Below are 27,203 nucleotides of genomic sequence, written 5' to 3' on the forward strand. Positions count from 1 at the left end.
TTAGGTGTTTAATAAGAACTTTGTAGTCATACCAAGTTTTTCTGCAAACTACTGCTGTAAAACAAACTTCCAGAACTTAGTGGCTTAAAACAATAACAATTGATTATTATTTCTCACAGTTAACTGGGTTGTCTGGCTCTACGAGGCAATTCCTCTGCTATACATAGGGTCATCAGGGTTCAATGTTATGGCTGCATTTCTTTGGAGCTCAGTTGGGGTTGAAACAGAAAGATGACCTCTCCTCTTCCATGGCCTTTCTCAGGGGAAACCTCTCCTGCAGGAGAGCATGGATTTCTCCGTATGCGGGGGAGGTTCCAGGAGAGCAAATGCCAAAGCTGCCAGGTCTCTTAAAGGCTGGGCCTAGAACTGGCACAATGTCAAGTCCGTGTTCAAGGGGAGGAGAAATAAGCTCCAGTTCTTGATGGCAGGAGTGGCATATGCATGTAAGGAGGGGAGGAATTGTTGGTGGCCATCTTTAAAGAGAATGTACCACACCAAGAAACAGAGCATGTTATGAAAACGAAGAGAAATAAAATGATCATGAAACTAGAAACAGACTCAGGTGATTCAGATGCTGGGATTATTAGAAAGAGTTTGGAGTATTTGAAGGTGGTGATAATGGAGGTTAGTGTGTCAAAGGGAGGTTAAGCAAGTGCCAGGTCATACTTGGGCTTGTGGCCACATGGCGTAGAGTCAGATTCTTTTTTTTGTATTTGCAATATGAAGCAATGGAGTAATTTTAAGAAGTGATTTGATCTGATTTTTTTGGGGGGCGGTATAAAACAGGTTGAAATTGAGTAGGAGGAGAAGTGGGAGATGGCTAATTCAGAGAAATGACAGTTTGTGGCATACTGGGCAGGAAGGGGAAGTGAAAAAAAGAGTGTATCATTGTTACCTTTATAGCTTTGATTTCCAAATGGGAGGTGATGCCAATAAGTATATCTTTTAAGTTGCCTTAAATGAGATTGAAATTAGAGGGATTGTCGTGCAGGAGACTGTCATGCAGGAGAGCCTGCGGGGTCTCTGCTCCCGCTCCCCACACAAGAACGCAGGATATGGTGAGGCCAAAAAGGAACACCCACGGAGCCATAGGTAGGGGAGTCATACCACTATATTCTCTCTGGCGGCACTATACTCTCACTGGAGGCTGGATCCACACTGTCCGCAAACCGCCATCCACGCTTGCCAGCCCAGCCACCACCTTCTTGCTAGCCCCCATTCTTTTCCTCTTCTCCTAGCGTAGCCACAGCAGTTATATTAGTGGCCAATGGCTCACTGGTTACAGCTGACGGCCAACTAGCCACAGCTGATGGCCATGCAATCACAGTTGATGGCCATTTACTACCTGAGCCAGCACCTGTCTATGTGAGGCCGAGAGCCTGGAAACTACTTTCTGGGGCTCTGCCCCCACAGAGACCCTGCTTGCTGTGCCATTTGTCGTGTGGGGTGACCGGCGGGGTCTCTGCTCCCGCTCCCCACATAAGAAAGCAGGACATGGTGAGGCCAAAAAGGAATACCCACGGAGCCATAGGTAGGGGAGTCAGACCACTATATTCTCGCTGGCAGCTGGGTTGGAGACACAGGAAGCAGGAGCTACACTGTCTGCAACCTGCTGTCCACTTCTCTGCAATCTGCAACCTGCACTCCGCCGTGCTAACTGCCATCCGTGCTTGCCAGCTCAGCCACCATCTTCTTGCTAGCCCCCATTTGCTGCTAGCGTAGCCACGGCAGTTAAATTAGTGGCCAATGGCTCACTGTTTACAGCTGACGGCCAACTAGCCACAGCCGATGGCCATCCAATCACAGTTGATGGCCATTTACTACCTGAGCCAGCACCTTTCTATGTGAGGCCGAGAGCCTGGAAACTGCACTCCTGGCTCTGTCCCCACAGGGACCATACCTCTAATTTACTCTTTAATTGAAGTATAAGATGAATATAGGAATATACATACCTTATAAATGGAAAGTTGGATGAATTATTACAAAGTGGACACACCTAGTTAACCTCCTGTTAACCTCTTCTAATTACTAACTCCTCTTTCCTCTTCCAAGATAACTGCTATTCTGACTCCAAATGTAGATTAGTTTTTCCTGATTTTGAACTTTATATAAATAGAATCATTTAATATGCTTTTTTTGTGTCTGTCTTGTTTTGTGGCATTGCATTCTCTTTTTTTTTTTAAATTTGAAATAATCTCCTCCCTTCACCTATTTCCTTCTGTCCTCAATCAATAATTTATACACTTACCCTTAAAAATTATCTTTGTTCTGAGACCCAAAAGTCTGATAATGGAAGAGAAACATTAGTTTTCAATCACAATTAATTCAGACATTGATTACTATGTTACTTCTGAGCGAGTCATTATTTTAATAATAACTAATGAAAGGAGACAAATGGAAGCAAATACAAACAAGAAACATTTCCACTAAGAGTTGTTTGTATAGCAGCAATTATATATTGTGTAGCAACACACTGGTCCCAGTTATACTTCACTCCTTTCTGTCCTTTAGCCTGAGAGGGGAAAATCATCAGTGAAAAAGGGAGAGATCACTTGAGTTTAAATATGATTCATTTCATCGTATAGCAGAAATCAAATATCAGTCATAATTCTCTGTAAACTTGAGGAGAGCTAAATTTTAAAATACAAAATGAGTTTGAAGAAACTTTGCTCTCCAAATAGACTATCCAAATAGATTCTCCAAATTGAGTAAGAGGAGAAGTGGGAGATGGCTGATTCAGAGAAATGACTGTGGCGTACTGGCCAGGAAGGGGAAGTGAAAAAAAGAGTGTATCATTGTTATTTTTATATATCTTTGATTTCCAAATGGGAGGTGATGCCAATACGTATATCTTTTAAGTTGCCTTAAATGAGATTGAAATTAGAGGGACTGTCGTGCAGGAGACCCTGCTCGCTGTGCCATTTGTCGTGCGGGGCGTCTGGCGGGGTCTCTGCTCGCTGCACCGATTATTTTTTCTCTCTTAGCTTACCGCAGAGGTTGTTTTTGCAAGTGTCTCCTTTTCCACACTTAGTGCAGGATACTCCTTTAGCATAAGGGAGTGTTTTTGCATAATTTCCTCTGTAAAAAAGAGAAACACTGATTAGCCAAATGGCTGTTTATTTCTCTAATTTTGGGCATTTATTTATGTAAGTTGGTTTGGTTACTCACTAAGTCACGAATGTGGAAAAGGAAAAATAACGTTTGTCCTTATTTTATGCTCATTGGTTTTATAGAAAAGAAACAATGAAAACTGTTTTTTACAGGATATTTCATGTGGTAGTTATATTTCTTGAATATTCTATGGAACACAAATCAGATGGAAACCAGTGTAATTATATATGTGACAGCCACATATTTTGTTGTTGTAAACCACTAGGATTATCTATTGATTTTGTAATGGAATAAGCAAAATTTAAATTGCAAGTGAGAACATACACCTTATGGTTTAATTTAAAAGTTCAATACCACAGTCTTTATCTAGTTCTGTTGGATGATGTACCAAAAAAATGGTACCATTTGATCAACTATTTGGCAGCTATTGCGCCTGCTTTACAATAATATTAGCTGATACACTTTAACAAACATCTTTTTTCCCCCATCTCTGTGTGGAAGACTTAAAAAAGTGCTACTTACCTAGAGTATACAAAGAAAAACAATAACATTTGTAGTATTCCTTTAAAGAATAAGCCACAATTCATTTATCCATTCATCCACTGATGGACATTTGGGCTGTTCCAGTTTTTGACTATACATATAAAGTTACTATACACATTTTGAACATACATATATGTCTTTTTATGGGCATACATTTCCTTGGATACATATCTAGGAGTGGAATAAATAAATCATATAGTAGGTGCATATTTAACTCCTTATACTATTCCACTGATCTATTTGTCTAGCCTGTCATCTGTTTTTGTGCAGTTTGTGAGCTAAGAATTGTTTTTTAAAAAAATATTTTTAAGGGGTTAGGTTATTTAAAACAAAAGAAAAACATGAAGATGAATATGTAACAGAATGCATGTATATGCAAAGCCTAACATATTTACTATCTGTATTTTATGAAAAAAGTACAGAGAAAGTACTGTCTGGTATTTTACAGAAAATTTTTTGCTGTTAGATATACTATTACATACAGGTTTGTCATGGATGCACTTTATTGGGTTTAAGAAGTTTCCTTCTATTTCTAGTTGGCAGAGAACTTTTATTAAAAAAATAATGTTTGTCTTTTTCTCAATCTATTGAGATCATCATATGATCTTTATTTTTTAGGTTGATTAATATGGTGAATTACATGGAGTGATTTTAGAATATTAAACTAGCCCTACATTCCTTGAATAAACTTCATTTGGACAAGTTATTTTATGCTTTTACTATATTGTTGGATTCAATTGCTAAATTTTTTAAAGAACTTTTGTACTTATGTTCGTAAGAGATACTGCTCTGTAGTTATCTTTTCATTTTATCCTCTTTTGTAATATGTGTATTTTAAGGAATTTTCCCACTTTTCCCAAATTGCCTCTTGATTAATTAACCCCATTATCATTTTGTAATGGCCTTTTTTATCCCTGGTAATATTTTTTTTTCTCTGAAATCTATATTATTTGATATTAATATAGACACTGCAGCTTTATTTTGACTAATGTTAGCAAGGTAAACTTTTTCCCATCCTTTTTCTTTTAATCTATTTGTGTCTGTATATTTAAAGTATGCTTTGGGTAGGCCGCATATAATTTGTTCTCGATTTCTTATCCAATCTCACAAACTCTGCCTTTTCGTGGGTGTTTGTACCATTTACATTTGATGTGATTATTGACATAGTTAAGGTTGAGGCTATTTTCTTCTTATTTATTCTGTTTGTTTTATCTGTCCTTTGTTTCCTTCTCTTTAAGTTATGCATTTGTCATTCTTGTTTTTGCTTCTAACTGGGAGGGAGTAGAAGAAAATACAGAAAGATATATACACGTTTGTACCTCTATATAGCAATTTTGGCATAGCTCAGCTTCTTTTTACCAATTCTTTGTATTTATCCTTTGCCTGGTTTTATTTTCATTTTTTTGTACATTTTATTTAAAAATTTTTGTTTGTTAAAGAGTTGGATTATTAATGGACTTTATTGTCTTTCTTGTACAGATCCATTGTGATCAGAATTATATTTTTAGAGGCTTCCATTAGGCTGATGTTGTTTTTCCATTTAGATGTACAATTCTCAGCAAGGCAATGAAAAATTATGGTATTCTTTTCTTAGAAGAACATGCTTTTTACTATCATTCTGAATCATTTGCTCATTTCAGTTATGTTATGAGGTCAGACAATTAAGTTCATGAACTCATCCTAGAAAAAGTATTTGCTGAATATCACTACAGTCACCTTTGTAGTACTCCCCTTGGGAAGCTATACACTGACGCCAGCACCTAGTCCACCCTTCAAAGCAATTTTGGAATTCTTTTTCTGGAATGGCTATTAAAGCTGTCATCATATTACACTTGATGTCCTGAATGTCATCAAAATGTCTTCCTTTCAATATTTCCTTTATTTTTGGGTAAAGAAAGAAGTCATTGAGGGCCAGATAAAGTAACTAAGGAGGGTGTTCCAATACAGTTATTTGTTTACTGGCTAAAAACGCCCTCACAGACAGTGTTATGTGAGCTGGTGCATTGTCATGATGCAAGAGCCATGAATTGTTGATGAAAAGTTCAGGTCGTCTAACTTTTTCATGCAGCTTTTTCAGCAGTTCCAAATAGTAAACTTGGTTAACTGTTTGTCCAGTTGGTGCAAATTCATAATGAATAATCCCTCTGATATAAAAAAAAGGTTAGCAACATCTTTGCAATAAATTCGCGAACCTAATTGTCAGACTTCGTATATTAGGGAAGCACCTGCCAACCTATTTGGTATTCTAGTATTTAGTATGGCAATGTATTTTACATTATGTCTTTTTTGACTTAACAGTCTCCATCATTTTCATTCTCAAGTTTAAATATTTCATGGCAGGTATAATTCTTTACACAGGTAATATTCTCTCACCGCTTTCTATTTTCATGTTTCTTTTGATTAGCATTATAGAGGGAGACTTCACTTATTAAAAATATACCTGTCTTTTTAGTATAAGGTCCTAATTTTAGAAACAATTCTTAACATTTATTTCAATACAAAATAATTTTACTCTGGGTGGTGAACACACAATGGGATTTATAGATGATGTAATACAGAATTGTACACCTGAAATCTATGTAATTTTACTAACAATTGTCACCCCAATAAATTAAAAAAAATAATTTTAATAGCAAAATAACTTACGCAGGTCCGTAGTTACATACAAATATTGAAGTTTGAACGCTCCCCAAATTAGAACAAAGTGAGACTGCACAACCAACTTTATATGAATTGGCCCAAACTACCTATAAGGAAAGGAATTTTTAAATAAAACATGCAAAACAACTCTATACCACGATGCATTATGTGAATAGGTATAATCTTTGTCATACTACAAAGAAATAAGTATTCATAAGTACTTACTGGCTATTTTCCCTTAATTTCAAATATTTAATTTAAAACAATTTTTTAAGGACTGCTTTTATGAGGGCTACCTAACTAGTTTGTGCTCACCAATAATTCTTATAAATCAAAAGAATGTACTATATAGCCAAAATAATATCTTCCAGATGTTTTATGAAATATATTTTTATTCTTTCCATGGGCATATAATACAAGCAATATTAAGTTCACACTGTAAATGAAAACAATTATTAACTTTCATTTCTTTTTCTCAGAAACATTCTACTTAGTTTATGATCACATTTTAAATTTGTGGTCTTAACCATATCCTTATATCTGTCAAATCACAAGAGACAGATAGGGATAGAGTTGAAAATATATTGAGTTGATTGCAAAAACAAAACAAAACAAAAATGCCTACCATAATATGGTGAATAATTATTTTTGTTTAGTTCCAAAAAAATAGCATTTACTCAAATAAGATTCCTCTGGAAAACTAGCCAGGGGCAGAGAGATAAAGAGGTGAAAACATTAGTATTTCTTTTTGACAATGACATAATGGAATTTTCCTCCATTTCCCAAATGAACAAAGGGAAAAAAAATACTTTTTCACTCCTTTTGGAATACAAACTAATACAAGGAAAATTGATGTAGATTTTCACAATACAAATGAATTTCCTGAATCCATTCATTTTACAATTCAGTTAACAAAATGTGTTGACATATTTTATAAAGTGATGTATTAGTCATTGTTTCCCATGGCCTGGGTGTAGCCATAATCAGCAGTTTTGCAAAATATATTTTAATGGTTCTTTGGTTGCCTCAGAGGTAGCAAAGTGCAATAAAAGCACACTGAACTGAGAAGAGATGAGTTTTGCTTCTAACCACATGTATGGCTGTGGAGAGTGACAGATCAATTTTGAGCTAGTTTCCCACTAACTACAGTGAGATTAAGCTAGATTGTGAAAGTACTCCATTCCTTTTGAATATTTTAGAAAGTTAATAAACTATGGCTGCAAGTATATATTTTCAAGAAATCGTGTTTAAAAATTTGGTTCATGAATAACTGACTACACCATGAAATTCTCTTTGCTTAATATAACTAAATTGTGATTCTTTTTGGCTTTGGGGATGGTAAAAATAAATATTTACTTTGTATAGGTTTAAAATATAGTGCTTTCATTAATGTGACTAGATGTAACATGAATATGGACATTGGTTATAACTTCAGTATTAATATGTGAAGATGATAATTGTAAGACATGTTTAGCTCATTTAGTTTAGAACATTAAGCAAGATCCAGTTGTTGAACCAATAAGAATGTACCTACTCCTAATTATTTAAATGTATGTATAAATTAGCCAGTGAGGGGTGCGCTCCCATTTCTGATGTAGCAATGTTAAGGGGTATTTGAAAACAGCTTCCTGTTTCTTTACAGCAAAAGAGGAGGCAAAGGATTATTTAAAGGCTGAGACTCAGCCTTGATGCCATCTTAGAGAGATTGCTTTCTTCTTGTTATCAGGACACCTGACATTTGACCCCATTCTTTCACTTTTCTTCAGTAGCCAAACCATATTCTTTGCAAACAACATCTGTTCTGAGAAGTGTTTCCGGACCTACAACATCCTGTTTTTGGACAGAGTGAATAGAAGGAGAGCAGAGAAGCTGGTAATTTCCTTGTTCAGTGTACCTGTTAAAAATGACTTGGTATAAGACAATATATGTTAATTCAACTTATACAGATGAGTAAGTTTAAAAAAGAGATTTAGCTCTTTTTTTTCCCCTTAAATGGGCCTTCCTAGAAGCTCAGTGCCATGGCTAGGATTAGCTTGGCTAAAAAGTGACTTCCATTTCTCACCAAAACCCACCTGAAACAACCAAAATAATTGGAAAAATCATAGGAAATAATGTTTTTCAAGATACTGGACATAAACAACAAAGGATAATGCTCCCTGTGAGTTAGGGGGTGGGGGCATTTGTGAGCTGTACAACTGTCCCTGCTTATTACTTTGAAGAGAGTTTCTAGGCCATGGCTGGTGGGGTAGGGGTTGTGGAGAAACCAGGAGAAGCTTGATGGAGAGACAGAGCTGAAAGTCTGGGGAGACCACAGAGGCAGGAGATTAGAGAGTGTAGTACTGAAGAGGTACACATCAAACAGTCACATTGCTGTGGAGATCTGCACGGGGTCCTCATCGTCAATTCCGCAGAGTACTAACCAGAGCATGTGTGTGAGGAAACTATCCTAGACCTGGGAAAGAACCACTTATAAAAAATTCAGGAAAGAATACTGGTGCTTACACAGGCTCTGGAATAGGACTTGGCCCACTGGCCAGACTGGCAAGTTTCATATTTTCTGGGGCATTGGGTAGAATATGCAGAAGAATTTTGCCTAACTGGTGAGCGATAATTAGCCCAGCCCAGACACTGCTTTTGTTCTACCTAACATATTTTAAAAGAAGGAACCAAAAGGATAAAACAAATTCCAGGTAACTTAGCTGTATCCCAGAAGAGAGTTCAAGAATACTATAGGTAAATAAATAAATCTAGCATCCAACAAGGCACAATTTACAAAGTTGGGAATATAATAAAATGTACCCTCTGTGATAAGCAGAAAAATTTGACCCATAATTAAGAGGAAAAACAATCCATTATAACTACCCCAGAACTAACATAGATTCTAGTATTAGTGGGGAAAACATTAAAGTAATTAGTATAAATGTATCCCATGTGGTTAAAAAGCAAGATGGAAGATTAAACATACTAAATATAGTTACTGATGATATAAAAAGACGAAAATAAAACTTTTAGAGATGTAAACTTCAACATCTAAGATTAAAAATAAGCTAACTATCATTAATAGTAAAATAAATATCACAGAAGAAAAGACTAGTGAACTTAAATATACAGCAGTCAGGCTCTATGAAATTAATTCACTCTCACAGAGTGAAAAACAATTCAAGAAAAAAAGAAGAGAGCATTAATCAACTGTGGGAAAACTCAAGTGGCCTTCTGCACTGGTAACTGGACTATGGGAAGAGAGAAGTAGGAGAGAGTGAGAGAAATATTTCAAGAGACAATGGCTAACAGTTTTCCAAATTTAATTGAAATCATAGATCTACAGTTCCAAGAAGCTCAATAAACTGTAGCACAAAAACTACAGTGAAGAAAACTTCAATACATTAGGAAGTTGCTCAGGAGTATAATAAAAAAAATTTTAAAGGCGGTCAGAGAAAGAAGACACATTATCTACAAAGGAATAAATAAAAGGTTGACAGTAGATTTCTTGTTGGAAACATTGAGCATATCAAAGCATTAAATTGAGATCACAGTGGAATAATTTTTAAAGATCAGAACAAAACAACAAAAATAAAAACGAAAAAACTCCATAGAATTCTATATCCAGTAAATATGTCTTCCAAATGAAGGTGCATTTTCAGGATACTCAAAAGAAACTTAAAAGAAAATGCTTGTCTTGTAACTGAAATGTGCATATATAAGAACTAATCAATAAAATCTCAAATATTTACCTGTGTATAATGGCCACACATTTTGGAACAACGTTGTCTATTATAATCATAATATTTAGTTTCATTATACCAAGCAGCAACAGCTGCGTTTGGTGTGAATGTGCTTAATCCTCCCAGCCAGAGATTTTCTCCAACATAGTCAAAAGTTGGATGGCATTTACGTGGTGTTCCTGAACAGGTGTTGTGTTTGAATCTGCACTTGTTTGCCCATGCTTTAGCAGTCTTTGCTAAACCTTCATCCCAAGTCTGAAAGGTAAAAATAATTTAAAGTGAATTGTGTATACTTGTTTGAATTAGTTATTCCAATGACAGTAATCAATTACATTTTGTTTAAACTTATTTTAATTAAATGTAGTTTTCATTTGGTATTTATTATTTGTTAGTTATTTCTTTTTAGTTCTTCTTCAGAAACACTTTATGACCCTTTCTGTGATAGTTCATCTTTGCATTTCTAGTACCTGCCAAATGGCCTGGTACAGTAGAGGCACTTAGCAAGTATATTTAAATGTCATTTAAATAAGTCAGAGTTCACAGTCTAGTAATTCAGAAGATCATGCAAACATATCATAAGAATGAGTTCCCATTTGTAATCAAAAGTGTGCTATTTCTAGCACACTAGAAATAGAATTTCCTTAGTTTGATCAAAAGTATCTACAAACAACAACAACAACCTTACAACATGCATTGGTATAAAATAGTGAAACATTGAAAGCTTTCGCACAAGATTGGGACTGAAACAAGACGTCTCATCATTTCTATTTAAAATTGTACTGGAGGTTAGGTAATATAATAAAATATATGCACTATAAATATATAAGACAAGATATAAAATGTATAATGTTTGGAATCTATCATTATTCACATATGACATGACTGTACATGGAAAATTCAAATGAATGTACAAAAAAAATTAAAAGAAATAAGTGAAATTACCAAAGTTGCCAGATCCAGGAAAATATACAAAACTGCATTTTCACATACACTTTGGAGACAAATAGCTTCAAAAATATCAAATATTTATAAATATGAATTATATAAAATAATCTCTATGTTGAAAAATACAAAACATTACTGAGACAAATTTTAAAAGACTTAAATGGAGAGATATATAATGTTCATGGACCAGAAGATTCAATATTGTAAAGAATATTGGTTGTGTTTTATGAAACTATAGTACAGTATCAAAATCAAGAAATCGATGCTGGTGCAATCAACAGACCTTATGATTTCAATAGTTTACCTGCATATATTTGTGTGTGTATAGTTTTATGCAGTTTTATCACATGTAAATTGAAGTGAGCACCCTTACGATGAAGATACAGAACTCTTCCATCATCACAATGATCCTTCATGTTAACCCCATAAAGTCATACTCTTCCACAATATCTCTAAACCCTGGCATTCATTAATGTGTTCTCCATCTCTATAATTTTATCATTTCAAGAATGTTATACAAATAGTTTCACAGTATGTAAATATTTTTAAAAGATTTTTATTAAAAATATAGCTAACATACAATATTATATTAGTTTCAGAGGTATACCATAGTTATTCAACATGTATATACCTAAAGAAGTGATCACCATGATAAGTCCAGCAACCATCTGATACTGTACTATGCTATCACAATATTATTGACTGTATTCCTTATGCTGTATGTTACATCCCCAGGACCTATTTGTTTTATATCTGGAAATTTGGACCTCTTATTCCCGTTCACCTTTCCTCCCCTTTTAAAATTTTTCGATTAAGGTTGACATTCAATATTATTTTATATGAATTTCAGGTGTACAGCATAATGGTTAGACATTTATATAATTTAAGAAGTGATCCCCTGACTAGTGATACCCACCTGGCACTAGACATAGTTATTACCATATCATTGACTATATTCCCTATGCTTTACTTTACATCCCCATGACTATTTTGTAACTACCAATTTGTACTTCTTAATCCCCTCACCTTTTTCACCCTGCCTCCCAAAGCCCTCTTATCTATCACCCCAATAAAATCTAGCACCCACCTAACATAATACATAGTTATTACAATATTCCTTATGCTACACCCTACATCCTCATAACTACTTGTAACAACCAATTTGTACTTCTTAACCCCTTCCCCTTTAACCACCCCAAATCCCCTTCCATCTGGAAACCATCAAAATATTTTCTGTGTCTATGAGTTCGTTCTGTTTTGTTTGTTAATTTTGTTCTTTAGATTCTACATATAAGCGAAATCACATTGCATCTGTCTATCGCTGTCTGACATACTCCACTCAGCACAATACCCTCTAGGTCCATCCACGCTGCTGCAGATGGCAAAAACCCATTCCCTTCCATGGCTGAGGAATATCCCACTGTATATTACCACCTACTCTATCTATTCTTCTACTATTGGACACCCAAGCTGCCTCCACGTCTTGGCCATTGTAAGCAATGCTGTAATGAACATATGGATGCTAATGTCCCCTTGAGTAACATTTCGGGTTTCTTCGGATAAATACCCTGAAATGGGCTAGCTGGGTCCTTCTTTGTCTCTTGTTATAGCCTTTGTGTTAAAGTCTACTTTGCCTGGAGTAAGTATTGTTACTCCATCATTTTTTTGTTTTCTTTTCATTACCATTTTCATGAAATATCTTTTTCCATCTTTTTACTTTCTGTCTCTGTGTGTCTTTCAATTTGAAATGAGTCTCTTGTAGGCAACATATGTAAGGTTTTTGTTTTCTTATCCATTCAGCCTTCCTATGTCTTTTTTTAAATTGAAATTTATTGGGGTGATAATGGTTAATAAAATTACATAGGTTTCAAGTGTACAATTCTGTAATGCATCATTTGTATGTCACATTGTGTGTTCACCACCCACAGTAAGTTCTCCTTCCATCACCATATATTTGACCCAGTATACCCTCATCTACCACCATCCTCTCCCCTTACCCCCTGGTAATCACTGAACTATTGTCTGTGTCTATGAGTTTTTGTTTGTTTGTTTGTTTGTTTGTCTTGTTCTTTTGTTGCTTTCAGTTTGATATCCCACACATCAGTGAAATCATATGGTTCTTGACTTTTGATGACTTATTTGGGTTAGCATAATAATCTCAAGATCCATCCATTTTGTCACAAACAACAATATTTCATCTTTTCTTACGGCAGAGTAGTATTCCATTGTGTATATATATATCACATCTTCTTTATCCAATCATCTATTGAAAGACACTTTTGTTGTTTCTATGTTTTGGCCACCATAAATAAAGCTGCAGTGAACATCATATCACATATATGTACTCAGATAAATGTTTTCAGATTTTTTGGGGTATATACCCAGGAGAGGGATTGCTGGGTCATATGGGACTTATCAAACTAAAAAGCTGCTGCACAGCAAAAGAAACCATCAAGAAAAATAAAAATAAAGAGGCAACCAACCAAATGGAAGAAGATATTTGCAAACAATGCCTCTGATAAGGGACTAATATCCAAAATATATAAGGAACTCATACAACTCAACAACAAAAAAACAAACAATCCAATTAAAAAATGGGCAGAGAACCTGAATAGACATTTCTCCAAACAGGACATACAGTTGGCCAATAGACATATGAAAAGATGCTCAACATCACTAATCATCAGAGAAATGCAAATAAAAACCATAATTGTATATCACCTCACACCAGTTAGAATGGCTATCATCAACGAGACAAATAACAACAAGTGTTGGAGATGTTGTGGAAAAAAAGGAACCCTCATACACTGTTGGTGGGAATGCAGATTGGTGCAGCAGCTATGGAAAGCAGTTGAAGGTTCCTCAAAAAATTAAGAATAGAATTACCATATGACCCTCCTGTGTCTTTTGATTGGAGTACTTAATCCATTTACATCGAAAGTAATTGTTGGTAGGTATGTGGCTACTGTCATTTTATTATTAATAATTTTGATTTTTTTATATTTTAAAAAGTCCCTTAAACATTCCTTGTAATACTGGTTTGGTGGTGGTGAATTCCTTTAACTTTTTCTTGTCTGGGAAGCTCTTTATTGCTCCTTTAATTTAAAATGATAGCCTTGCTGGGTACAGTAGTCTTGGTTGTAGGCCTTTGCTTTTCTTCTTTTCAGTATCTTGTGCCAATCCCTTCTGCCTGAAAAGTTTCTGTTGAGAAATCAGCTGACAGTTTTATGGGAGCTCCCTTACAAATTACTAGTTGCCTTCCTCTTGCTGCTTTTAGGATTCTGTCTTTGTCTTTAACCTTTGCCATTTTAATTATACTGTGTCTTGGTTTGGGCCTGTTTGGGTTCATTCTGTTTGGGACTCTCTGCACTTCCTGAACTTTTATGTCTATTTCTTTTGCCAGGTTAGGAAAATTTTCAGTAATTATTTCTTCAAATAGGTTCTCAGTCTCTTGCTGTCTCTATTGTCTTTCTGGTACCCCTATGATGCAAATATTGTTAGGCTTGATGTTGCCCCAGAGGTCTCTCAAACTGTTCTCATTTTTTTGGATTATTTTTTCTTTTTGCTGTTCTGATTGAATGTTTTCTGCTACCTTGTCTTCCAAATCACTGATTCGATCCTCTGCTTCATCTAGTCTGCTGGCGATTTCTTCTAGTGCATTCTTCATTTCTGTTATCATATTGTTCACTTCTGACTCGTTCTTTTTAATGGTTTCTATGTCCTTTTTTACGCTTGCTATTTCTTTGTTGAAGTTCTCACTAGTTCCTGAGCCATTGTTTTGAACTCTGTATCTGGTAGGTTGCTTGCCTCCATTTCACTTAATTCTTTTTCTGGAGTTTTTTCTTGTTCTTTCATTTGGGATGCATTTCTTTGTTTCCCCCATTTTGGCTGCCTGTCTGTGTTTGTTTCTATGTATTAGGTAGATCTGCTATATCTCCCAGTCTTGGCTGAGTGGCCTTATGTAGTAGGTGCCCTGTGGGGTCCTGGCACAGTCTCCCTATCATCAGAGACAAGTGTTCCAGGAGAGTCCCTTTTGTGAGTTGTGTGTGACCTCCTGTTATAGTTGAACGTTGATTGCTATTGGCATGTCAGTGAGTGGGATTAACCCTCAGGCTGATTGGCTGTGGGGATGGCCATGTTCACAGCTTAAGGACTACTGTGTGTGAGGGCTAACCCCATTGAGTGGTATTTGCCCCAGCTGGCTCTGTGCCTCTTGAGACCACACTTTGTGTATGCCACTTGTGGGGATAATTGAGTGGTGCTCTGCAGCCAGTCTTTAAATATGTTGGTTCTGCGGCCCCTTGGGAGGGACTCTGGTGCAGGCCCAGATCATCCACTGCCTGTGACTGGCCAGAAGCTACCTGGTAGGAGCTACAAAGTGATCTGCAGTTGTTTACTGCCTGTGTTAAACCTGGAGTGCATGGGAGAGGCCACAATGTGAACCAAGGACGTCTGCCACCAGTACTGGATCTGGGGTAACTTCAAAAAAAGTCAGGACAACACCTGCAGGCCTGCTGCCAGCTCTCTTAAGATTCAGCTGCTGGTAAAGCCTAGTTTGGTATGCATGTTGGGTCAGGCAAGGTCTCAGGGAGTCACCAGAGTGGGAAGAGTTGTGGTCACCAGGTTAATGTAGATTCTGGTTTTGTGCCAGTGCTGAGCCTGGAGCTACTCAGCAAAAGTTTCAGTACACTGAGGGCAGTCACTGCCCGACTGGGGCCTGCAGGACTCTGTTTTCCAAGAAAGAGTGCAATGCGGGCAGGGCTGGCTGCTCACCAATAAAGTTCCTCTGAATTGGGTGAAATGGATGGGGCTGGGTCCCAGTGAGTCACCAGAGTGAAGCAGAACTCACCAGACCAAGCAGATTCAGATTTGGCCTGTGGGGGGCAGGATCAACAAAGGAAAGATGGTTCCTGCCAGCTGGCTGAATGGGAGTAGGACCCAACACAGGGAAAATGCTGACTGTCTAGCCCTTGCCTCAAAAGCCTCACACCTCAGTCTGCCTTTGACACCCCCCAAGTCACCGTCCCTCTGCTGGAGCCCACGGTGAGATCCTGTGAGTGAGTCTGTGCATGAGGTGTTTAAGAGATATCTCGGTTTCCCACAGCCTTCCCTCCCGCCTGGATGGTCTGAATCCCCACTGCTTTTCATAGCCAGAGGTTGTGGGGGCTCCTCTTTGTGGCACCAGTACTCCAGACTGCAGAGCCTGGTGTGGGGTTGGGGTCCCTCACTGCTCCGGGAGGTGGGGGGGCACCTCTATGTTCCTGAAATATCCCTCCTGATTCTCAACCACCACACAGAGGTGTGGGGCCTGTTCCTTGTCTCCACCCCTCCTACTGGTCTCCATGTGTGTTCTTCTTTATATTTTTAGTTATGGGACTTCTGTTGGGCTAGACTTCAGATGGTTCTCCAGGTTGATTGTTCTATAATTTAGTTGTAATTTTAATGTATTCATGGAAGGACACAGGCATAGTGTTTGCTCTGCCATCTTGGATCTCTAAATATTTTGAGGTTGGCTTTCTGTTCACTTAGCATAATTCCCTCAAAATCCATCCACACTGTTTCACATATCAATAATTTATTCTTCTTTATTGCTGAGAATTATGTCATGGTATGGATGTCCTATAGTTTGTTTAACCTTTACCTATTGATAGAAATTTGTATTTACAAGTTTGGGCTATTACAAATAAAGCTGCAGTGAACATGTGTGATCAGGTTTTTGTGTAGCAATATATTTTCCTTTTTCTAAGATAAAAGGAAAAGGAAAAAGTGCCCAGGAATGGGATAGCTGGGTCTTTGGTTAAACATACATTTAATTTTTAGAGTGAAAGTGCCAAAATATTTTCCAGAGTTGTTGTACCATTTTATGTTTCCACCACCAAAGTATGACAGATATAGTTTCACCACATTTTCTCCAGTATTTGGTATTGGCACTATTTCTAATTGGTATGTGGTGTTATCACATATTGTTCTTTTTATTTGCCTTTTTCTTGTGGCTAAGGATATTGAACATATATTCATGTGCTTATTTTTCATCTGTATATACTTGTGGTGAAATGTCTGTTCAATCTTCATTTTCTAATTGAATTTTTTTTAAAACAGTTGAATTTGAGAGTTCTTTGTGTATTCTAGGTAGGAGTTTTTCCTGAGATAAGTGGTTTGTATATATTTTTGCCTTGTCTGTAGCTTGTCTTTTCATTTCTTAACAAGGTATTTTAAAGAATATAAGTTTTTAATTTTGAAATTTTGAGTTATTGAGTTTTTCTTTTATAGTTCAGGATATGGTCAATCTTGGTTAATGTGCAATAGGCACTTGATAAAAATGTGTATTCTCTAGTTGTTGAATGGAGTGGTCTATAAATATAAATGAGATCCTAGTTGGTTAATAATATTAAGTTCTCTTTATCCTTACTGAGTTTCTGTCTGATTATTGAGAGAAGTGTATTGAAATTTCCAAATGTAGTTGAGGTCTTTTCTATTTCTTTTTAAACTTATACTGGCTTTCTTTCCTGTATTTAAATGTGTGTTATTTGGGGAATCCAAAATGTTGACACAATTTCTTTGTGATAGATTGATTAGTTTATCATTATGTAATGCCATTCTCTGTCTCTAGTATATTCTTGGCTCTGAATTCTATTTCATCTGATATTAATAAATCCACTTCTGCTTTCTTTTGATTAATGTGTGCATGATGTGTCTTTCTCCATCCTTTTACCTTAAACTACCTATATCATTATATTTGAAGTGAGTTTCTTAGTTATAGCATACTGTTGGCTAATGTTTGTTTGTTTTAATCCATTCTGCCAATCTCTGTTTTTAAATTGTTGTATTTATACTATTTACATTTAATGTACTTTTTGATAAGTTAGAGTATGACTCTATGATTTCATTGGTTTCATTTAATATTTCATTTAATTTTTCATTTAATCTTTTATTAAAAATTCATCTTTATTTGTGTCTCTGTTACAATAGTGAAATCTACAACCACCAGTTTTTCATTCCTGTTTCACTGTCCTGCCTTCCTGTGAGTTATTTGATCATTATTTAGAATTTCACTTTAATTTGTCCATAGTCTTTTTAGGTATATATTTTTATATAGATGTTTTAATGGTTGCTATAGGTATTACATAATATATGTAACTGATCACAATCCAATGTCAGCATTTTACTAGTTTGTGTGAAGTGTAGAAATATCACAGTAGTCCCCCCTTATCTGTGGTTTTGCTTTTCACTGTTTTAGTTACCTGCAGTAAAACTTGGTCCAAAAATATTAAATGGAAAATTCCAGAAATAAACAATTCATAAATTTTAAATTGCATGACATTCTGAGCAGCTTGATGAAATCTTATGTCATCCCGCTGTCCTTCCAAGATGTGACTCAGGTTTTTGTCCAGCGTATCTATACTGTATATGCTATCTGCCCATTAGTCACTTAGTAGACATCTTGGTTATCAGATTGACTGTGACAGTATTTTATTCAAGTAACTCTTTTTTTTTTAACTTCATAATGACCCCAAAGTGCAAGAGTAGTGATGCTTCAAAGTTGGATGTGCCAAAGAGAAGTCATACAATTCTTCCTTTAAGTGAAAATATGAAAGTTCTTAATAAGGAAAGAAAACGTCAGGTTAGTGATGCAATGATGGCAACTGCAGTCGAAGAATTTCCCTTCAATACACCTAAAACTAAAGAAGGCTATCACTACCGTCAAATTTGAACACCATTACCCAGGCTGAGCCTACTGGCTGACCCATTACAGGATGCCCAGGTGGATCGAGGCCACTGACCCTTCTGCCCGCACTCTGACTCATTACAAGTCAGCCACCAAAACGTAGGTACTCTGTAAGCTATAGAGTATTTCTTCTTATCATAAATGGGAGGGGCTTTAGGGACAGGAAGGGGAGCAATGAGCTACAAAAATACAGGCTTGCTTGAAAGGAAATAGAAGTCTTGAATCTGAAAAAAAAAAATTGTGGGTGAAGGCCTGAACAGAAAACGTGTGTGTGTGTGTGTGTGTGTGTGTGTGTGTGTGTGTGTGTGTGTAATCATTTGTGGTTCTGTACTATCCAGTTTCAGTATATCGGATGTGGTACTATCCGTGGTTTTAGGCATCCTCTGGGGGTCTTGGAATGTATCTCCCACAGATAAAGGGGGCCACTGTACTGTCATTTAGGTCCCTTTATCATTCACTCTACCAATAACATTGTTGTTTTAAATATATGTCTTAAATATCTGCATACAATAAGAACCATGTCAGATAATGTTATAATTTTTGCTTCAACTCTCAAACATAATTTGGAAAACATAAGAGGAGAATAGTTTATTATATTTACCCATATTATTACTCTTTGCCTTTTTGTTTCTTCATTCCTGAAGTTCCAAGAGTCTTTGTTTTATTATCTTACTGTTTGATAATCTTTCCTTAGCTATTTTTTTTTTTTAGAGTAGGTCTGCTTATGACAAATTGTCTTAGTTCTTGAATCTGAGTATGTCTTAATTTCTCCCTCATTCCTGAAGATATTTTCTCTGGGTAGAATTTTTAAATGACTCTTCTTTGAAATTGTCATTGAAATTGAAATTGAAATTGTTGTGCCACTTCCTCTGGCTCCTATGGATTTGGATGAAAAATTTGATGACATTGAAAATTGTTCTTCTATAGGCAATGTGTTGTTTTTCTCCAGCTGCTTTTAAGAGTTTCTTTCTCCTTGTCTTATGTTTTCTGAAGTATGATTATGATGTATCTTGGCATGAATTTCTTTGGGTATATTTGGTCTTTACTCAGATTTACGGCTTATGTTTTTATTCAAATTTTGGAAGGTCTCATCCACTATTTCTTAAAATATTTTTATCCTCCTCTCCATCTTTCTCCATTCCTTCTGGAGCTCCAACAGCATGAATGTTAAATATTTTGTTATTATCACATAGATCACTGATGTTCTGTTCATTTTTTTCAGTCCATTTTCTCTCTGCTGGTGAGATTGGTAATTTCCATTGTTCTATTTTCAATTTCACTGATTTTTATCCTTTTTCATATTCATTCTGCTATTGATCTAATACCATGAGTTTAAAATTTTTACTATATTTTTCATTGTATAATTTCCATTTGAATCTTCTTTATAGCTTCCATTTCCATGCTGAGACTTTCCATTTTTTTGTTTGTTTTAAGCACTTTTGTAATGGCTCTTTGAAGCATTTTTGTGATGCCCACTTTTAAATCCTTGTCAGGTACTTCTAACATCAGTGTCATCTGGGTGTTAGCATCTTTTGTCTTTTCTCATTCACGTTGATATTTCCTAGTTCTTGGTATGATGAGTGATTTTTTATTGTATCCTTAACATTTTGAGGTTTATGTTATGAGACTCTAGACATTATTTTATCCTCCTGCTTTCATAGGTCTTCCCTGACACTCATCCAATTGGGGGGAAAGCCATGTATTACTGGTTGGTGGATGAAAGTCCTGGCTCCCCACTCACTGTTATTTAACCTCACTGTCAGAAGGGTACTGCTTACGACTGTAAGGAGATGGACATCCAGGCTTCCATTTGATTCTGCTGACTTTATCCCACAGGGAGAGGCAATGCCTTGTTTTCACCAGGTGGGGATGAAAATCTAAGCTCCCTACTTGGCCTGTGTAGAAACCACAGTAGAGAAAGGCATACCCCATTACTTTGAGATGGGGCTGGAAGTCGTCACATGGCCTTCACTGACACCCTGGGGAAAGGGCTGTTGTGAGGACCGCCTTTATTACTGCTGGATGGTAGTGAAAGTTCAGGCTCCATGCTTTGACTCCACACTGTCAGGGCAGGTGGGGTACCTTGTTACTGCCTGGTGGGGGCTGGAAGCCTCTTCACTTAGCCTCCTCTGACAGAACACTGGTGGAGAGGAGGTGAGAGTGGTCCTTCATTAGTGTCAGGCAAGACTGGTAGTTGAGGCTCTTCCCTTGGCCTTTGCTGAAAAGGTTGGGAGGGTTCTTGTTTTTTCCTGTGTTTTTTGTCCAGATGAGGTTGGTGATTGTGAAAAACGGTGTCTGCCTTACTAGGTTGCCACTTTCCTGGTTCTCTGGCAAGAGAAAGCAGGCTTTTCCTGAGGCTTTTATTTTCTGCATTTGTTGACATTTCTGGGTTCAGACTTGTTTAGTATCTAGTCCAGGATGTACAAGAGTCAAACAGGAAATCCAGGGAACTCACCTTGTGTCACTCCTTGAGCTTTGTTGATGCTAGTTGATCTGTCTGCTTCCTTCTCTCCCACTTTAAGAATCTTTTTTGTATTTGCTTTTAAAAAATATACTATACAAGATTTTTCGCTGTACTTAACAGGAGAGATAGGGCAAATGGATTTGCTCCATCTTCTTGGGCATATGTTTCTTTAAGAGTTTGGTCATTGCATTTCCCATTCCTATTTCCAGAACTCCAAAGAATACATTCCCAACAGGTAGATAGTCTCCCTATAATTCCTTGCCTCTAGAATTTGGCATGGTGGAAAGCTTAAGAAGCTAAACATAAAAGCTATTACCAGAATCAGAACCTTCAACATACAGCAAGATGTCACAGGGCATGGAAGGACAGTGTTCTAGGAAGTTAGGATTTCTAACATGGTTCTCCCAGCCTCCAAGATTTCTGTGCCATAGGACCACCAAGGGAGCAGTAGCATGTCCAGACCTGGACGGGCAGCATCTTTGGCATCCCAATGGTGACTAGTTTGGAAAGATAATGATGATTATTGACTTGATTCTTAAATATGTTTCTTCTGTCTTTTGGAACAAAGACCCCAGGTTTTGTGTATAATAATGGGAGCAGAGTAGTCTCAAAATATTAAAGATTCCATTTTTCATCTCCTGTTAAAGTGAGGACTACAAATAACACTGAAATTGATATAAACAAAGAAATGCAATTTTAGTCCCAATTTAAAATTGTAGATTGAAATTCATACTACTTATTTCATTGGGTAATTTCCTGTATTCTTCTTCTTCTTCTTCTTCTTCTTTTTTTTTTTGACATTTTAATCTCTTACTTTCCTTCAAACTACAAAAATAGTTGTACCAATAAGTTTGATTACAGTAGCCAAGAGAGACTTCAGCAGCTCCCAGAGGATGGTTCATAATTTACTGTCCTATAAAATGAACAGACTGAGCGATGAGTTCTCATATGCCACCCTGCACCGGAAATCATGTGTGGTTAGAACTAATAACATACCATAAAGACAGTACCTCCATTTTTCTTAGTTACTGGAAGACAGATACAATTCTGGAACCAAGCATACAAGAAATCAACAACAAACAACAAATATTTCAAGCCAGGCCTTTTCACTTACTATAATCATAGCTATAGCTCTTATGCAATTCATTCCTTTCTCCAACATAAATAAACTTAGCTATAGACTCTAGAAAACTTTACCTCCTTAAGGCTGTTAGAATCCTAGTCTTTTGCCTAAATCATTGGGAAAATCCTTTGCTTTGAAAGGAAAAAATAATGAGTAGCTTAATTAAAACATAGTTCCAATGTAGCTTGTACCAAGTCATCCCTGTCCGAAGTGTGGTATAAAAGAAAATGATTCCATCATCGCAATTAAGACTTAGTCTTACTATCCAAATGGTAAACTCTATAGCCATGAAAGAGTAGGAATTAGTACTGTATGCATTCAAAACATATATCTGAAACCTGCTCAAACACACATAATTTGTACAAATTATAATTATCTAGATGTGTATATAAGTAAAAGCATATACTTGCATTTTAGAATTCTCAAGGACTCAGTAAATAAAGGTCATTTTTTTTTTCTGACTGAACAATGTAATTAAAAATCTTTCTAGAAAAAATGTTTTAATGACCCCTTATATCTGGCAATGCTGTCATCCAAAACTTAACTGCTATTAATTCTCTGGCCTCAGGGAATATTATTGAGTATTATTCTTCCATAACTTGTAAATAGAAGTATGTGACATGTTTATAGACATAAACATTTAAAAGCCCAATCACCTGTCTTATGCCTAGCCTAATTCCAGTACATTCTAGAAGCACAAGCCCTCATATTATCAATTACATCTGTATAACTGAAGCTCCTCTACACAAGGAGGAAAATGAACACACACTAAGAAATTATTTAAAGTATAAACTAAAAACAAAGATAATTATAAATAGTTTCGTCTGATGGAGAGTTGCCCATGCTATCTTTTTAAGAGTATGCTCATAAAATCATGATGCTTCTAGTTGTGCCATGGAAGAAGCAGTATTTTGTGCATGTGATTGAGGGGTGGAGGATGTTGGGATGTGCCAATATGCTACTGAAGAATTTATACCATATATGGATAATATAGAAAGAATGATGTTGAACAATAACAATAGTACAGTAGTTAATGTTCCAAATTCCTGAAAGGACTGTAAGAAATAATTCAAATAACAAAATAGTACTTTAAAAATAGATTTATTGAGATTTAATATATAGAAAGAACGATACATATTTAATGTGTACAGTTTGATGAGTTTGGACACATGCAAACACCCATGGTACTAGCACCACAATCAAGGTAACAGATATAACCAGAGTTTTCTTGTGTCCCCTTGGTTTTGTTTGTGTTTGTGGTAAGAACACTTAATACGAGAGTTACCTTCACAAAAAGTACACCATATCGTATTGTGAAGTATAGGACTATGCTACACGGCAGATCTCTAGAACTTATTCCTCTAACATAAATAAAACCTTATACTCTTTGAATAACAATTTCCCAATTCCCTCCCTCTCCCCATCCTGGAGCCCCTGGCAACCACTGCTGTACTCTCTGCTTGTATGAATTTTACTATTTTAGATACTTCAAATAAGTGGAATAATGCAGTATTTGTCCTTCTGTGACTGGCTTATTTCACTTAGCATAATGTCCTGAAGTTTCTTCCATGTTGTCACAAATGGCAGGATTTTCTTCTTTCTTAAGTCTGCATAATATTCCATTCTATGTATATACCACATCTTTTTTATCCATTCATCTGTGGATGGACCCTTGGGTTGTTTCTATACCTGGGGTATTGTAAACAGTGCTGCAATGAACATGGGAGTGCAGATATCTCTTCAAAATCCTGATTTAAATATTTTTGGATGTATAGATAGAAGTAGGATTTCTGGATCATATGGTAGCTATATTTTTAGTGACTTGAGTAATCTCCATACTGTTTTCCATAGCTGCATCCTAATTTTACATTCCCATCAACAGTGTACAATGGTTACAATTTCTCCACAACTTTGACAACACTTATCTTATTATTATTCACCTTGTCTTTTTATTTATTTGTCTTTTTATTATTTACCTCCTGTATAGCAAACATTTGCAATTAAGGACAACAATTTGAATATAAATGTCATTAATTCAACAAGAAGTAGGGAAGAAATGAAAAGAAAGTTAAAGGATGCTAACCCTGTTACTTTAGAATGGCAAGAGAATCAGTAGATATTCTCTTATTCTTCACATTGGTAAATCAATTAGCCAATGAATAAATTGGGAGCTCTCATTATACTGCCTGTCAATGAACTAGCTGAGGTTGGGGGCTCCCACTCATTCCAGCAAGAGAGGTTGAATTTTAACCTTTTCTACAACCTGTACAAGAAATTAAACTTTGTTTAGTTAAATCACTGAGATTTCAAGGTTTATTTCATACCACAGTCTAGTCTAGACTTTTATAAAATTTATTGCTAGAAATAAGATGCAACCATAATAAAAATCTAAACTCATACTGCCCTGAGATCTAGGTAGGAAGAATCCCTGCTCTGGGCACTGATTTTATAGGCCATTAATGACACACACACACACACACACACACACACACACACACACACACACAATTTATTATAAAACAAAACATTCCCCTCATTCTAACCTTAGCATGGGTTCAGTGTAACCTACAGTACTGAATGTCTGCATCTTTTGTCACATGGTTGTAAAACATGCGGCATCTATAAATGGTAAGTAGGTTTGTGAATGCTGTTGCTGTTGACATTGGAGACAGACACTGGTTCAGACTCTAGGGAAGTTTTGAACTGTGGAAGCTCTGAGGTAAGAGAACAGATCAACTTGTCAAATCTTTCCTTTCAGCAGGACAGCATTGTTCTTACATAATATAATACTGTTTATCAATACTACTCAGGATCTGCTTCCTCACTTCTCGTTGTTCGCATTTTGGGGATTAGGGTGACACTTTGCAATGGTAACAGTTTCCGTTACCATTAGGTAGGGATTAAAGTAGATTTTTGTGTTACCCTATGAAGCATGACATCCATTCTTTACTTTGGCTACAGGATGGGTATGAATGCTACAATGGTAAATAATTGAATGTTTATAAAAACACAGAAGAAGACAATTATATTTTCTAAAAAATTAAAAATATTTAAAATACCTAAAATTGATATTTACCCATTATAACTTTGCCTTTTAATTTTAATAGTTTTGATTATTTTTGACAAAAAATGATTAGTTACTGATAACATGTATGAAAATGAGCAAAATTATTCTGATCAAATCCAAATCCATCCTAACAAGTTAGATGAATTCCTTAAGCCACATATTCTTTACTCAATCAAGATTTAATTACTGAGCAAACCATGAGACTGTATGTGGGCTTCCATATTTATTCTTCCTCTAACCCACATTAGTGGCAAACTTGTCCGAACCATGTGTTTAACAGATAGTAAGCAGTGAAGAAACTTATGTGAGAGGCAGAATGATGGCAATCCATGTGGTTCAGGGTCAAAACATCTGAAAAAATATGGTCTGTATCTTAGGAGGCCGACCATGAGTCCATTGATATTGAAGGTTAAATCAGAGATTGGAAAACAGAGCATTAATGGTGCTTGTTGGTTGTAATATGGGTTCAAAAAGATTTTATTAAAGTAGAAAACTGGCCAATTTGCAAGCAGGAATAAAAGGAGAAACAAGAAATGTGGGGCTTTTGTGAAATGGAAAAGAAACTGCTTCTGTATAACATGTAATAAGATAGAAGATTTTAAAAAGGCTTTGAGAAATGAATGTCATAAAACTTTCATGTAATTAAAACGGCTCAGAGCAAAGAGGAGATGCACTATGGGATCTCAAGAAAATACTTTTGATTGACTAAAAAGTGCCTCAGCAATTGGAACAGATTAAAGGTGTACCCATTTCCCCAAAACTCATGTTTCAAGATAACTGGCATTAAGATTTAAAAAAAAAAAAGCACCAGGGTGAGAAAGCAAAGAAAGACTTGAAAATATTTCCAAACTGTGCTTTATGTGTTGGTATTGATAGTTGGAACTGATTGGAAGCAAATAGCTTAAAGACCTTCAGATTTTTTGAGAGAGATGTAGTCCCAAAGATATTATAAACCTATTGTGAAAAAAGTTTTTGAGTGTTGTATAGTTTAACTGACCCTTGTACCTTAAACTTCTGTGAGCAGAAAGACATCTGAGAAGGCTATGCAGCCCTCATAGAGGCCTACTTCCTATTGCCCAATTCAAATTGGACCACGGGAGATGGTGGATAAGGAGGAACATTTTAGAGGGAGAAGATAGGGGCCACAGAAAACAAAGGACAAGGGAACTCCCACCACCTCTAATCAAAGAACTTTTCTGACCCTCAGGATAGCAGATCTTCATAGTATCTACTCTAAAGATTTCCAGATTGCTCTGAACCCATGATTGCTGTGTGGCTCCCATTCTTCTACTTTCTGAGTGCAAGTGTTTGTTTTGATTGTTTTGTCTTTGTGCTAACAGTGAACATTGTTTATGTGGAGGATAGATAGACACAGTCACATGGCGAAGAGTATCCACAACCAACCTCGTTGGAGAGAATGTTGCAAACCACATGGTGATGTTAGACTTAGTGACTGGGCAGGATATTGGGTTTTATTCTTTGTGGGAGGCCTTGAACTTGTTCTACATATGGAAGGAAAAGTATAAAATAGTATTTGGTGAGCATCAAAGCAGTCTGTGGTGGAGCCAGTTCATGCAAGCATGCTAGGGCCCTCAGACTAATTCTGGCCAGAAGGATAAGGATGGGAGTGACATACATCAGCTGTAGTTCTGATCATAGAAACTCCTGTGCAGCCCTCTAGCTTTCTCAGTGGTGACTCTGAAGGACATGTGTGAGCATGAAGGAACCAAGATATAAACAGCCCAAGGCAGGGCATGGAGAAGAGGTGATGTGGAAAGTGGTGTGAGTTATATTCTAAACCTATGTTGTTTGAAGAATTATGGTGAGTGAAATAAGTCAGATAGTGAGAGACAAATATCATA

The 27,203-nt window shown here is 36.3% G+C and overlaps 1 protein-coding gene across 1 annotated transcript in view; it reads right to left on the minus strand.

The window, feature by feature from the left end:
• Window positions 1–208: 208 nt before the first annotated feature.
• Window positions 209–27,203, minus strand: part of LOC109460027 (GLIPR1-like protein 1) — a 29,527-nt gene continuing 2,532 nt past the window's right edge. The window contains exons 2-5 of the mRNA XM_074324876.1: window positions 10,026–10,271; window positions 6,301–6,401; window positions 2,990–3,078; window positions 209–417 (exon numbers count right to left, since the gene is read on the minus strand). Coding sequence (XP_074180977.1) covers window positions 209–417; window positions 2,990–3,078; window positions 6,301–6,401; window positions 10,026–10,271 — 645 coding nt within the window. The remainder of the gene's footprint in view (window positions 418–2,989; window positions 3,079–6,300; window positions 6,402–10,025; window positions 10,272–27,203) is intronic.

This window comes from Rhinolophus sinicus, linkage group LG02, assembly GCF_036562045.2.
Source record: "Rhinolophus sinicus isolate RSC01 linkage group LG02, ASM3656204v1, whole genome shotgun sequence".
NCBI lineage: Eukaryota > Metazoa > Chordata > Mammalia > Chiroptera > Rhinolophidae > Rhinolophus > Rhinolophus sinicus.